The 13,506-nt window shown below is 37.1% G+C and overlaps 1 protein-coding gene across 1 annotated transcript; it reads right to left on the reverse strand.

Annotated features, from left to right (window-relative positions):
* Positions 1 to 543: 543 nt before the first annotated feature.
* Positions 544 to 12,735, reverse strand: scml4 (Scm polycomb group protein like 4). The gene is made up of 6 exons (XM_032586092.1): positions 12,474 to 12,735; positions 8,898 to 9,100; positions 5,736 to 5,865; positions 3,495 to 3,704; positions 2,598 to 2,743; positions 544 to 1,650 (listed from the first exon to the last, which is right to left on the reverse strand). The coding sequence occupies exons 1-6, from the start codon at positions 12,733 to 12,735 to the stop codon at positions 1,528 to 1,530; spliced, it is 1,074 nt and encodes a 357-aa protein (XP_032441983.1). The 3' UTR covers positions 544 to 1,527.
* Positions 12,736 to 13,506: the final 771 nt, after the last annotated feature.

Genomic DNA, 13,506 nt, shown 5'->3' on the forward strand with positions numbered 1-13,506 from the left:
ATTGATATTTTATGTAATGATCAGAAACAGTCAAAGTGAAAGGAAAAGAAAGTCGTTCTCACCTTTTTTTTAACAAATAAAAACGTATGTCATAGCCTTTTTTAAGTCAGCCTCTTTTTAATGTTATGCCCTTAAATACAATCTGGTGAACCCAATTCCTTTCATGACCTCACCTACTTAGTTAATGCAGTTCACCTGTGTGCACTTAGTTCTAGGTATGTTCTAACAAGAACAGAGTTTTGGTAGAGAACAATAGTGAACAAGCAGCATTATGAAGACCAAGCAACACACCAGATAGGTCAGAGATAAAGCTATGGAGAGGTTTAAGGCAGGATTAGGTTATAAAATAAAACTACAACCAATGGAAAGTTCAAATCACTCTTCAATCCACCACCCCAGAACCCAGGACCTCTTTGTTTTACAACAGATCTACTGTATGTAGTAAGCTTGATAGGGTTTGTTGGGAAAGTGGACAATAAAAACATTGAGAAGTCATAATTACCCATTCTGTACCTTACCTAAATACAAATAACCAGAACCATATAGCAAGATAAAAAAACATGTTTAATCAAAAGTTAACTTTAAGTTTAACACATATTTCACAAGTTTGTCTTGCACAGCATAAGATTAAGTTTAACCAGAAGTTTGTCATAAAGCATCACATGAGAAAACTCTCAATGCTACTTAGCCTCTTTTTTAATTTTATGACCAATTACTCCTTCAGCGGAGGCATTTATGCTCAGAATGGCATGAAATGAGGTACCATGTAACAAAAATGGCAAGCTATTAGGATAGAATTAGACATTAACACAAGATATGATTTAGTATGTTGAGTGTAGATGTAGTGGCAGCACCAAGTTACATGAGCTTTTTTTGTTTCTTTTCAAATTTTAAAGGGAGTTCTTATTTGAGAAATACAGTACCACTGATCCATTGTGCTATACAGTAGTTTGTGGAAATAAAAAGTTCACAGATCATTTTCTTTGTCTATCATCACTTGTTAGTGAACTTGTCAGACAACAGGAAAACCTGGATAATACACCAGCAGCTGTTCCCTGTCAGACAATTTCCAAATCAAAAATTTTAAAATATCTTTGTACAATTCCAGCCTGGGGGAAAAAATATATATATTTGAAAGAAAATGTATTAAAACAAGCAGCCCAAGAACTGAGCAATACTGCTGAGTTTAAAAATGATAATGAGGTAAAACACTGTGATAATTTTTTTTCTTTGTAGACCTTTAGTGGAGCACTCTATTATTGTAATTATGGTTCGCTTAAATTAATGCTGCTTATAGTTAATGTTAGCTGACATTTGCATGTAGCAAAACTATTTGCTATTTAAAGAGACTCAAGTATTGCCGGTAAGTAAACAAAGTTGCAAATAGTCCCAGTAAGTACATATAAAATGTTCAGTCGACAAAAAGTGGTTCAGATGCAGTGAAAGCACCAAGGTTTCAATTTCACCTCATATTCAGGATATTGAGGTGATGTTTTTTTCAGCCTTCAGTTCTCTTACAGGAAATTACTAGCGATTCTGTCTGAGCCTGTCGATGTGGTAACAGAGTTTGAGCGCAGGTCCCAGTTTCAGTCCCAGGTACTTCATCATCATCTCACTTTTCAGCAATAAGAGTGCGTCTCCATCTATTTCCTGAAACACAAACAATACCAGTCAGATTAAAATAAATGCTCCTTTAACACTTTAAAGAGATGGCTCATAAATTCTGAAGTAAGGTCTTGTTAAAAGGTTACCCACAGTTAACATCTCATCTTAAGAAGATAATTATGTTCCAGATTTACTGGATCAATAGGCTGAAAGAGACCAAAACCAAAGTGGATTTCTACCATCTTAAAACTCTCCGATCTCTGGTTTATGGCAAAGCTATTTTGTAAACTTTTAAACAGTTGCTACATTTGCAATGGCCTTTTTTTTTTTAACAGGAAATGGATGTAGGACACTGTTTGCCAGCGATGGTTTTCCTGTTTGAAGCACCTACTGAGGACATCTAAAGGGGTTCCAGACATTGTTAAAATCTATGAAATAATGTTAGCTGAAAGTGCTATAATATGTTTCCTTTTAACACAATTTTACTTTTATGTCGGACTGGAAACGCTTGACATGTTTTCCCTGTCTGTACTTTTTACACTGTAAGATTATTTGTGACACACTGCCCCCTGCCTCCATTTCCTGTGTAAATAATTATTGAGTCCTGTGTAAAAAAAAAACAGAAGCTGCCCACAAAACAGTTTAAAGGTTCATTAAGTAGTATATCCAAAAACCATTATAATCTTTTGGAGTTTTAAGTCATTTTGAAAGAGTAAATCTTGTTTGGTCTTAACTAAACTAAGATGCTAGAAGCATTATTTTTATACGCTATTATATTAACTGTTTATTACCTTATAACAAAAGGTCACATCAAAAATCCTAAACTATTCCTTTAATAACAAATAATCAGGTAATGGATAAACTGAACTTTTGTGATTGCTGATTAAAAGTAATCCTCTATCCGACAGTTTATGAAACATATATGGAGGTTTCTTCGTTAAAAACTCCTTATTACTACACTGGAAAACCTAAAACTAAAAGTCCGTACTCACATGTTTCCTGAAAGCCTCAGCATGGGGTGCCAGGGCTAGAGGGTCAGCTTCTTTGATGAACCACACTACGTCCTCTACACCCCAGTTGGACGGGTCCTTCCCAGGAAGACGCTTGCCCTCTCCAGCGTCTGGCAAGGGAGTGAGGGCTGTTTAACATGGAGGACACAAAAAAAGCAAAAATGATGGGCCTAAGTATCATGAAAACACTAAAAACACCAATGTTTTTTTTGGAGGATAAACAAAGTACATTCTAGGCAAATGTGAGTCTTAAATTGCTCAGATTTTCTTTTAAATAATCTTTAACATTAATAAAGAAATCTAAAATGAAGCACATTTTGAACAAAGGAAACAGCTTTGGCTGCAAGTGACAGGAAGGAAGTTGAACTGTGATTTAATACACTTGAAGAGCTAGACAGAAGTGAAAGAGACATGCAATGTGTCACACGTTTAAATAGAGGAATAAAGAAAGGCAAAAGCTATTTCGCATCTACTAGGGAGAGTTGGTTCTGTTTTGCATTTCACCTTCTGAAATAGAGAGAAACACTGCCAGAGAATTCAAAATAAGAAATACGAACCCAGACTTTAAAAATGATGCACAAATGCTTAAATTGTTTAGTAATTAGTCTGGAAAATCTTTGTAGACAATTAATAAAACATGTATGATGACTTAATCAAGATAAACTTCACAAATGCGAGTGAATAAAGGGGGGAAAAAATCACTATTCTCCCCTTTATCCTTTATCAAATGCTTTGTTACTGCTTATACTAATACATGTACAGCTGAAAGAATAAGTAAAACGATAATTATTTATTATTTCTTCAAAACAACACTATAAGAGTAAAAAAAAAACTCATAATGAGTTTTTAAAAACCCATTAACAGCCTAAGTTGTCTCACCGGTTCTATTTCCATCCTGAAAAGTCGCCGGACTTGAAACCTGTCTGCATAAACCTATTGGAGTGGAACAGCTGTTACTACGGTAAATATAAGAAGGCTTGGTTTGGTACTGCGATGCCATTATGTTGAACGCAGAGTCATTCAGATCTATGGTGTAGCGCTTGTCTGCAGGCGGGTCACATATGAAATCATCAGGCAGGGGTGTGTCTGCTGAGAGAAGGAAAACAGGAAGTTGCATAGAGTCAACATTTTACTTATTTAGTAATGTTGTCATTTAGTTGGTTTAAAATGAACTAACCTGGAAGACGGAAGAAAAAACTTAACAGGAGAAACTTAATTTAAATCCCAATGTGTGTAAATAAGTCAATTGAGGAAACAAACTAATTATAAATTGACCCAAATCACCAATTTGGGTTACTGACCTTGATCTGTGCTCACATCTCAAAACAAATCTCATTCTCAAGTCTTGCAAAGGTTATTATTGAGTCAGTGTACAGTACAGACCAAAAGTTTGGACACAACTGTGTGTCCAAACTTTTGGTCTGTACTGTATATGTGCCAATTTTCTCCTAGAAATAGAAAAAGCTAGTTTTTTGTTTGTTTTTGGCAGAGACATATTTTTAACACATGGTCATGTTTGGTTTACACAATAATAAAAATGAGTAAAGAAGAATAAAGAACAAAGACCCCTTCAACAGACTGATGAGCTGGACCGTTATTCTGAACAGTAACTGGTTGAAGTTCCCAACGGGACATGAAGAATCAGAATAGAGAAGTCTTCCTTTGAGGTTTTTTTTTTTTTTTCAATTAAATATCAAACTTGATTCAATTTTATGGGGCAGTGATAGTTCTGGGGAATAGAAAAAGATACTAAAATTGTGTTTTTGTAATTTCTTCTGTGTAAGAATATGCATGACCAAATTAATTTATTTTATGGCTTTTTTATACAGAAATCAATCTATTTCTTTATCTCAAACATATTTGAATATAGTTTTTCCATTGTACTTCTGTATGGAGTTTCGTCTCTGTCTAAAATATGGTTATCTTACTTTCCTTTCTACAACATCAGACAGCAGTTTTTCTTTAAAAATAAAGAGCTAATCTCCAGGGCAGCTATCACAGCCCATTCTTTGTGTGGATATAAAATGGAAGAGCCACAGACAGTAAATCCTCTGTATTTGTTTCCTTTGTGTCGACCAATTTTCAGCTTGTCGATAATGCAGATGCCTTCTGGTTTTGCCCGAGCGAGGCAGTTATGGATTTGCCAGGCGGCGGATTTATAAGACGGGAAACACTCCACAGAGACGCCTCTGGATTACCTCAACAGCGTGCTCCGGCAAAGGTCAAACGTATTTTATTGTATTCAGAAAAATCAATTATGAGATAAGATCTGTGAGAATGAATATGAAAGATTATGTACTAACACACGCACACTTCTCATATTTGTACTGTACACACAAAGAACAGAACTGGCGTCTTTATTTACTGGCAATTCCTAAATACTTTAACGAAACAGAAAAATATCAAAATCCTTTTTATTACAGGATGAACAATTCACAATTGCCTGTTTTCTACAAATTGCAGTTAAAAGTACATGACATGTTTTAAAGAGCTTCTCTATTTAATCACACACACATGATTTACATATGTATCTGGGTGACACCACAGGGCGCTTACTGATTCATGCATGAGCCCTTTTGCACATGTGTGCTTTTTCTCGGGAAGTCTACACTCTGACATCAAACACGAAGAGCCAAAGGCCAGTCCTCAAAACATGTGATTCCCCCTCCAATGTCAAATATACCCAAGGCAATATTCAAATAGGGGTTTTTTAATAAAAAGGGACACAGATGGATTTATAAAATTAGAATTTCCTGTTTGTCAGTTATAATTGAAAAATAAAAAAATCCTCAAATCTACTTTAAATGACTTAATGAAAAAGCAGAAATCATGCTTGTGTTTGAAGGTTGTATTTAAATTAAATTATGCAAGAACATGGGTGCATTTGAATTTATTTGTAATCAGACAGACAGGCACTCGTGCCTTTACAGATCAAAGCAGACAGATGACGTTTGCATAAAAGATGAATGCATTTATCCCAATTAGAGTTCCTATCAGTAAAGGGGAATGATGAAGGAAAGAAAAAGTATTGAGAGCTCCAAGTGTGTAATAAATGTAAAAAAAAGTAGGTCAGACCTGTTTATACTGAAAAGCTTATATTTGTGATGAGAGTGTGTGTACCTGTTAGGACCTGTGGTGTGGCAGAGTGGGGGACGATAGCAGCGTCTTGTGGGAGAGACCCCATCTCAGGTTCTGGCGTGCTGTTGGGAGGAGAGTTGGCGAGTGAGGACATCACCATCCTGGGCTTCAGCTGCACAGGTAGACACACGTACAGGTTTGGAAATTAATTCTGCTTTTCTATAGATTCAATAGTTCTCTGAAGAACAAAATAGAGCAGACTGGATGAATGAAAATTACTGTCTTTACTTCTACACAAAACACATAGTAATGTATAAACACCTAGGGTATAATGTAACAACACCTCAATACTAGCCTCTAACGATGAAGCAGCTGCTGTTTTAAAATGTAATCTAGTTTTTGCACTTAGTGGCTTCACAATCCACTAAGACAATGTTGCTTATTCTGTTGCCATACATGTTGCTTTATGGCAGCAGTTCAAAATGTTCCTGAAGAAGGGTTGCCGAGCCTCTGACCATGTCTTGCTCTTTAAGCGGCTCGGAAACAGATCCTGAACAGAGGATTCCCCAATGACCGTTTCGGTTCTCATCACTTTTTTCTTCAGGGCCCTCTTTGTCTATCTTGTCTCCAGCTGGATTTCTACACTGAAATGCAGTACAGCAAAACATTCTCACCCACAGCTCTGTACATTACTATGAGATTGCTTGTTAGGAAAATGTTTGTTTTAGTTTACCACTAAGTCACTGTACCACTGATCAGGTCTTTAATCAGTCTAGGTCATAAGAGGTATGCAATCAAAGGAATTGAATGCTTTCCATTCTCACAAATACTTGCTCCTAATAAGGCATGTCTGCTACTTTTGTTGTATAAAACTACTAATCCAATCTCCAGAAAAATGTTTTTTTATTGTATTCTCATGCTGCACTACTTAACCTATTCTGAGTTTGTCAGTAGATTTAGCCACAAAAACAGGAACTCAAATATGTAAGAAACATTCTGCTTTTCATCTAAATGACATGATTTTGTGCTAGGTTTCTTTCTGCTGTGTTCTAATTTCCAGAAAATAGAAAAAATGGAGCTCTATAATAAATTCTTAATGAAAAAAGCTGACAGAAGAGATTTTATGATGACAAAGAAACTTTCAAAAACAAATCACATTGTGGCTCACAGGATAAATAGAGATGGACCGACCCAAAGTTAGAGGACGGTGGGACTAGTATATAACAATTATTATTATTAAGTTTTCTAGTCAAAAAGTAGCATAAAGATAATGCTACCAGTGGTTGAGAACAATGCTCTAAAATTATCTCCATATTCAAGTCAAGTCTCCAAGTCAGTTCGTTATTTTTCACAAAAGTTAACAAATGGAAATCAATCACAGAAAAGTTATTTTGTTATTTGTTTATGAATTTGATACCAAAAAGTTTTTAAATTTTCCATTTAAGACTCAGAAATACAAATATACCGTACATACAGTACAGACCAAAAGTTTGGACACACCTTCTAATTCAATGGGTTTTCTTTATTTTCATGACTATTTATAAGGCAAGAAATCCCACTTATTAACCTGACAGGGCACACCTATGAAGTGAAAACCATTTCAGGTGACTACCTCTTGAAGCTCATCAAGAAAATGCAGAGTGTGTGCAAAGCAGTAATCACAGCAAAAGGTTGCTACTTTGAAGAAACTAGAATATAAGGGGTATTTTCAGTTGTTTTACACTTTTTTGTTTAGTGCATATTTCCACATGTGTTATTCATAGTTTTGATGCCTTCAGTGTGAATCTACAATGTCAATAGTCATGAAAATAAAGGAAACTCATTGAATTAAAAGGTGTGTCCAAACTTTTGGTCTGTACTGTATATATACAGTGTAAAACAACTGAAAATACCCCTTATATTCTAGTTTCTTCAAAGTAGCAACCTTTTGCTGTGATTACTGCTTTGCACACACTCTGCATTTTCTTGATGAGCTTCAAGAGGTAGTCACCTGAAATGGTTTTCACTTCATAGGTGTGCCCTGTCAGGTTAATAAGTGGGATTTATTGCCTTATAAATAGTCATGAAAATAAAGAAAACCCATTTTAATTAGAAGGTGTGTCCAAACTTTTGGTCTGTACTGTATATATTTGATTTTAGATCCAAAACACCATGTGGAAAAGTGGGCATAGGGTAGAAAATCTATTTACATTTTTAAATTTAAAAATTGAAATTTAAATATATTTAAATTTTTTATTAATCTGGTTTACATGCTCCAGAAATTGTTCTGCGTGTGAAAGTCTGATGTAATGTACTGATACTATGGCTGTGCTGTGATTACAAATTAATTTGATCATAATCTTATTTAACACTGTTGCTAAATCAAGAGGAAGTCCTCTGTGCAGAAGGGCTTCCTCCTCAGTTCTTCTCTACTGTACCAACATTGCACTTCAACATGCTTTATAATTACAGGTGAATTGTGCAAAATGTGCAAGCCTGACCTAAAAGTTTCATATATGAGAATTTAGGCATTACTATTTACTTCATGGAGCCTTTAACACAAACAAAAGTGACAGATATTTCAACTGAATGCTTTCTTCCACTAAACTTTCCATTAACATGCTTGCATACAGCACTCCATTAACACCCAGCATTGACATTTTGTGGCTTACCTTCATTGTGGAGCATGTCACTGTCTGCCAGTCAGCTGGAAATAATTATGCAGGCCATAAAATGGCCAAAATATACCATTTTCTGTCCTTTAGACAGAAATGCACAATGTTTTAATTTGTTTATGCCATATTCTTTTGCTCTGAGAGTCTGAATCTGGGACTTTTACTAGCTGCATTCAGAAATAATTAATTTCAGTATATTTCAAGATATTTGTAGATCAATCTTTCACGGATTGTCAGTTGTAAAACAGCTTGCTTCAACATATTTTCTGAAAACTAATGTATACTTTCTCAGTGAACCTAATTTATTACAAAAAAACATACATTGCTTTACAGTTTCTTAATGTTCAGTAATTTCTCATGCAGCCTCTGAGAGGGACAGCCTTTGAACAGTGAAAATCACAGATTCTTTACATAGTTACATCCTGTGTAGATACACAGATAACCGCAGTGGTATTTCCCCACAGCTTGAGAAACAATTGTTTAACTCTCAAAGAAAGATAAATGATAATTCCAACAGCTGTAATTTTAAACAAACATGTTGTTAATTTACCTTAAAGCCGGGTTTCCTTCCTCTCTTCTTTGGGACCTTCAAGGGCGATAAAGAATCCACATAGTGGCTCTGGAAATCCAGCTTCCGGATAGGAGGCCGTCCTCTCTTCCGGCCAGTTACTTTAGCCTGGGGTGCCACTATGAACTGGGCTTCCAGGGTTGAAGTTTGCATCTCCAAGCCGGCAGACAGGGTGCTCATCCGACCTGGGGAAGAGCAAGATGCTCCTTTGCATAAACTGAAAGTAGCGAGTGAGAGCCTGTTAATCGCACCTAGACATGCGACTTGAACCTCCACGCACACACACACACACTGACACGCTTTCATAAACATGTAAAGAGAAATGATAGGAAATAGTAGAAACAAAGCCACATAAAGCTTTGTACTCAACCGCACCCCTCCCCCCGCTCCAACTGCAAAGATTGCAATAAATATCATTACTGCTCTGCAAGAGACAGACAAAGCCATGCACACATAAACACACACACACACACACCCAGTCTTACACAAACACAGGAAATAAAAGCGAAGCACGAACACCCACACAATTTACCAATCAATGAAGTGTGCTGTCAGTAGATTTGAGTGTTTGTCTCAGTGCCATTCATTTCAGTGGCATTTCAGTGGTCTTAGATTGCAGCACCTCTGCTGTATTCATGAAACCTGATGAATAATCTGAAATATTCTCTCAATTTCAACTCTGGCTCCACTGAGGCAAAAAAAAACAAAAACATTTTTTGTGTGTGTTTGTATCTGCATAAATGCCAAAGCTATTTAATAGATTCCAACGCAAACAAAATGTGAAACACGTACATCATTTGTCATTGCATAAACAGACAGGGAGTGACACAAACAGACGGACCACATTAGGTGGTGCCAAATTGTTTTCCCTTTTCTTTTTCGCTGACTGAAACAGATAAAAACAAATGCTTTAAGCTGACCCTGAATCATCCTGAGCCTTACCTACCACGCGCACAGCTGTCTAGTAATTCCGGACTCCGAGTGATGCTTCCAACCAGCTGCAGGTTTCCGGATACTCCCCTGATAGCTCGGCTTGTTCCCAGCTGCTCGCTCGCTCACTGCTGTCAAGACACCGGTAACTCCACAAGCCCTTCTCTCTTTCTTTTTCTCAGTCTCGGACTACACCCCCCCACAATCTCCGCCCTCTCCACCCCAAATGCCCCCACCCCTTCTTTTTCTTCACCTCTCCTCTAACCCCCTCTTCCTGTGTGTCCCCTTTCAGTAGTCATAGCAACACGCCTCTAACATCTCGTGGCAGCCGGCAGACGTGCTAGGCTCAAAGTGACGGGTGTGTGTTTGTATGCAGGGGTGTGTGTGTGTGTAGCTATAATGTAATTACAGTTGCTGCAGGGGTGTTTCTTGCCTTTACAAGGGATTGAAACCGCGCCGTGTTTTGTGCTGCAAGGCGCTTGGGTTGCAAACTGAAATCTCAGCTTTATTCACAAAGAATGAAATGCTTTTTTATAGAGAGTTTTTAGGAGTCTTTGCTAACATTTTAAAGCTATTTTTGGAGAGGTCAGGTTAAATGTCAGTTTTCCCTGTAAACATCAAATGATTACAACAGAAAGATCGCACTGCTTTGGATTAAAAAAAAAAATCCAGCTGCCATCACAGCTCACATTCTTCCTTTTCTGTGCAGGCTTCTTCTTCTTCTTCTTTTGTTTTAAGTACCGCATGCTGATATTGTTGTATTTATAATAAAAAAAATACAAGCAAAGAATCACAAAGGGGAAAATAACACCCCAGGCAAGGCTCTGTAGTTTCCCTGCAGAGAAAAAAACAGCCTCCACAATTGTTATTTTGTCTTACAGGTTACAAATGTCCTGCTCTTCTTTCTAACTGATGATGTTGGTTACATTTAAATGTAAATTATCAATAAAACTGAGGTTAAATTCTGAATTATTCTGGCAAACTTTTCTATGTCTACTCTATAGCATACAGTGGACGTAACAGTCTATGTCTACTCTATGAGACAGGGCTTCTTTAAAACCTGCGTGCGACTTAAGAAAACTTCATTTTAACAATCAGTTTCTAAAACTGTCTAAATATCTATCAAAATTGATCAACATTTAATGATCTAACATTAGCCAGCTATAAATCTGCACATATATTCAGTATATACAGTATATACTGTATAAATTAATATATATATACATATACAGTACAGACCAAAAGTTTGGACACAACTGTGTGTCCAAACTTTTGGTCTGTACTGTATATATATATATATATATATATATATATATATCAGATCAGCAATTCTTTAAGTTCCTTACGCTTGTAATAAGGTAGAAGGTTAAAAGTTACTGCTGCTGTCACAGAAGCAACTTTGTCGCCGTCAGGTATGTGTGTATATGTCCATATGTAGTGATGAGTAATGTAGTGGCGGGGGGGTGAGTGTAGCTGTGTGGGGCCCTAAAGAAGGACATTACTCACTGCATCATTCAATACTAGAAACACTCCAGCTCTCAAGCTGCTCTACCACCAAAATTGATGACTATAAAATACATGGTTTAGAGACTTAAACTCCTGACTGTCTTTACAGGAAAATGGCCTGCATGCCAATTCTCCACTGACTGATACCGTAGGAGGCCTGTGAGTGTGTGTGTGCACAGCGAGGGCATCCATTAATCAGGATAGTAATTGCACACTGAGATCCTAACATCAATCCTCAATCAGTCCTGCCCCATTCCAGCACGTCACATTACACATGGAGGCAGAACGGGCGAGAACAGATAATCATCTCCCAGTTAAAAATGGGCTAATATGAGAGGAGAGACCTCATTAACGATGAGCAACAACAGCAGTGCTTTTGCAAAAGCAAATAAAATGTGCATCTCTGAGCTGTGACCTTCCACAATGCATCACATGACCAAAGACTAATTTGTTTGTGGTTAATTAGGCAATTAAAAAGATTGGTGAACCTTTACGCTAATCTTTTATTTTCACAATTAAAAGACATTGGTTTGTTTTAGCAAAGCGGAGAGTTAGAAGAGATGTCAGGAAGCTGTTGGTGTCACAGTCACAGCAATGCATCCACAGTTATTAGCATAACTTAATCACTGGCTTCAGGGAAAAGAGATTAGCATCTTTCTGCACCTATGTGCAGGAAAAGGAAACGGCACATGCAAATGGTTCACTGAACTTCACACACTCTCACACATATGTAACTAAAGTTTAATTATGCACTGACTCATAAACACTTCGAAATAAACGCATATAATTTATGTAGCTGAATTTCAACTCTCAAATTTCCACTCTTAGATAAATACAAAACCGATTTGTTTTTTTTTTGTGGATTTTTTGTGCTTTCTAATCAGTGTAATGTTGGAGCAGGCGCCCATTACCCCCCTCTGAATTTTATTTACAGCAAAGGCAGGGCGTTGCTATGACAGCAGTCGATTAAATCAGACCCTGCTCCAAAAGTCACTCAAGAAGGTGTGAATAAATACACGCATAAACAAGAACATGCATTAAATTGAGTCAAAGTGAAGTCATAAGAAGTAAAGATGTTTTTTAGGTATATCAGTTGGTGCTGTATTGATGCAATCTCCTTACTTTGTATGCAGGCCTCAGGGTCTGGGCTTTTCAGTCTCTTCCCGAGCGGCTCTGACTCTGCCTCCAGGTCGACTAGGTGCCAGCAGCCCCGTCCCCGGTGGTCATGGCGATCTAGACGCAGTCGCAAACGAACACCCTTGCCCAGGACGCCGCGAGGCAGCCAGGTCATGGGAGGTGAAGGAGGCGGAGCAGCCAGTTCCTGGTTGGAGTCGGCGGTAGTGAAATCACGGTCACCACGCAGTCTCAAACCCTCACAGTCCATGAAGGGGAAGGACGATGCTCATCACACTGAATAAATGACGGAGGAAATAATAACAATTCATTAAGGCTTCTACAAATTAATTTGAAAACCTTTCACTCCTTTGTGTTTTAATTAGTTTAACATCAAATAAAAAGATGAAGGACAGAAAATGAACAAATAAAAACAATGAGAATGAAAGATGGGAAAGAAGTTATTATAACAGCATGTGTTCAGAGGTCACAAACAAATGGGAGGCTAATGGTAGACAAAGTGTCGGAAACAATGTGTCTTTAGGACAAAAATAGTGAATGGAATTTGGCGTCCAGGGAGTTGGTTAAAATTAACAAGCAAAGCTTTATTCTCCTTTTTATATGACAGAACAAAAGCAAGCAGGGATGGGAATGAGGAAATCGGGGAAAATATGAAGCCAAAATCCCATGCTGTAAGCAAATCGTATTTTCTGCTAATTATTATTTATTTTACCGAGGCCTGGGCTTTATCATCCTTGGAGCACTTTAAGGATAATCCTTTGCAATTTTAGCTTTTTCTGTCTTTCTTCAGGGTTAAATTGGATTTCTCTCATTATTGTTGTTCAAATGCTCAAAGAGCTCTAACTTGTTTAATCACAGGACATAATTACATAGAACTACTACATACGCATTAACACAAAAGCATCAGACATTATCACCAAATAAAGTTTGATAAGAGAAGATGGAAAGCTACAGTATATTATCATGAAAAAATTATTTTGTGGAATTAGCTGATTTAAATAGCAGTGAGAGATAATAGTGC

This window comes from Xiphophorus hellerii, chromosome 15 (genome assembly GCF_003331165.1).
Source record: "Xiphophorus hellerii strain 12219 chromosome 15, Xiphophorus_hellerii-4.1, whole genome shotgun sequence".
NCBI lineage: Eukaryota > Metazoa > Chordata > Actinopteri > Cyprinodontiformes > Poeciliidae > Xiphophorus > Xiphophorus hellerii.

Bases quoted from the DNA above. Each gene is read 5' to 3' on its own strand.
- scml4 (XM_032586092.1), bottom strand. From the start codon at position 12,735: ATGGACTGTGAGGGTTTGAGACTGCGTGGTGACCGTGATTTCACTACC. The intron at 5,866-8,897 runs GTAAATTAACAA...CTACCTGTGCAG, and splicing joins GAAGGAAACCCGGCTTTAAG to CTGAAGCCCAGGATGGTGAT. The intron at 2,744-3,494 runs GTGAGACAACTT...CATGTTAAACAG, and splicing joins TCAGGATGGAAATAGAACCG to CCCTCACTCCCTTGCCAGAC.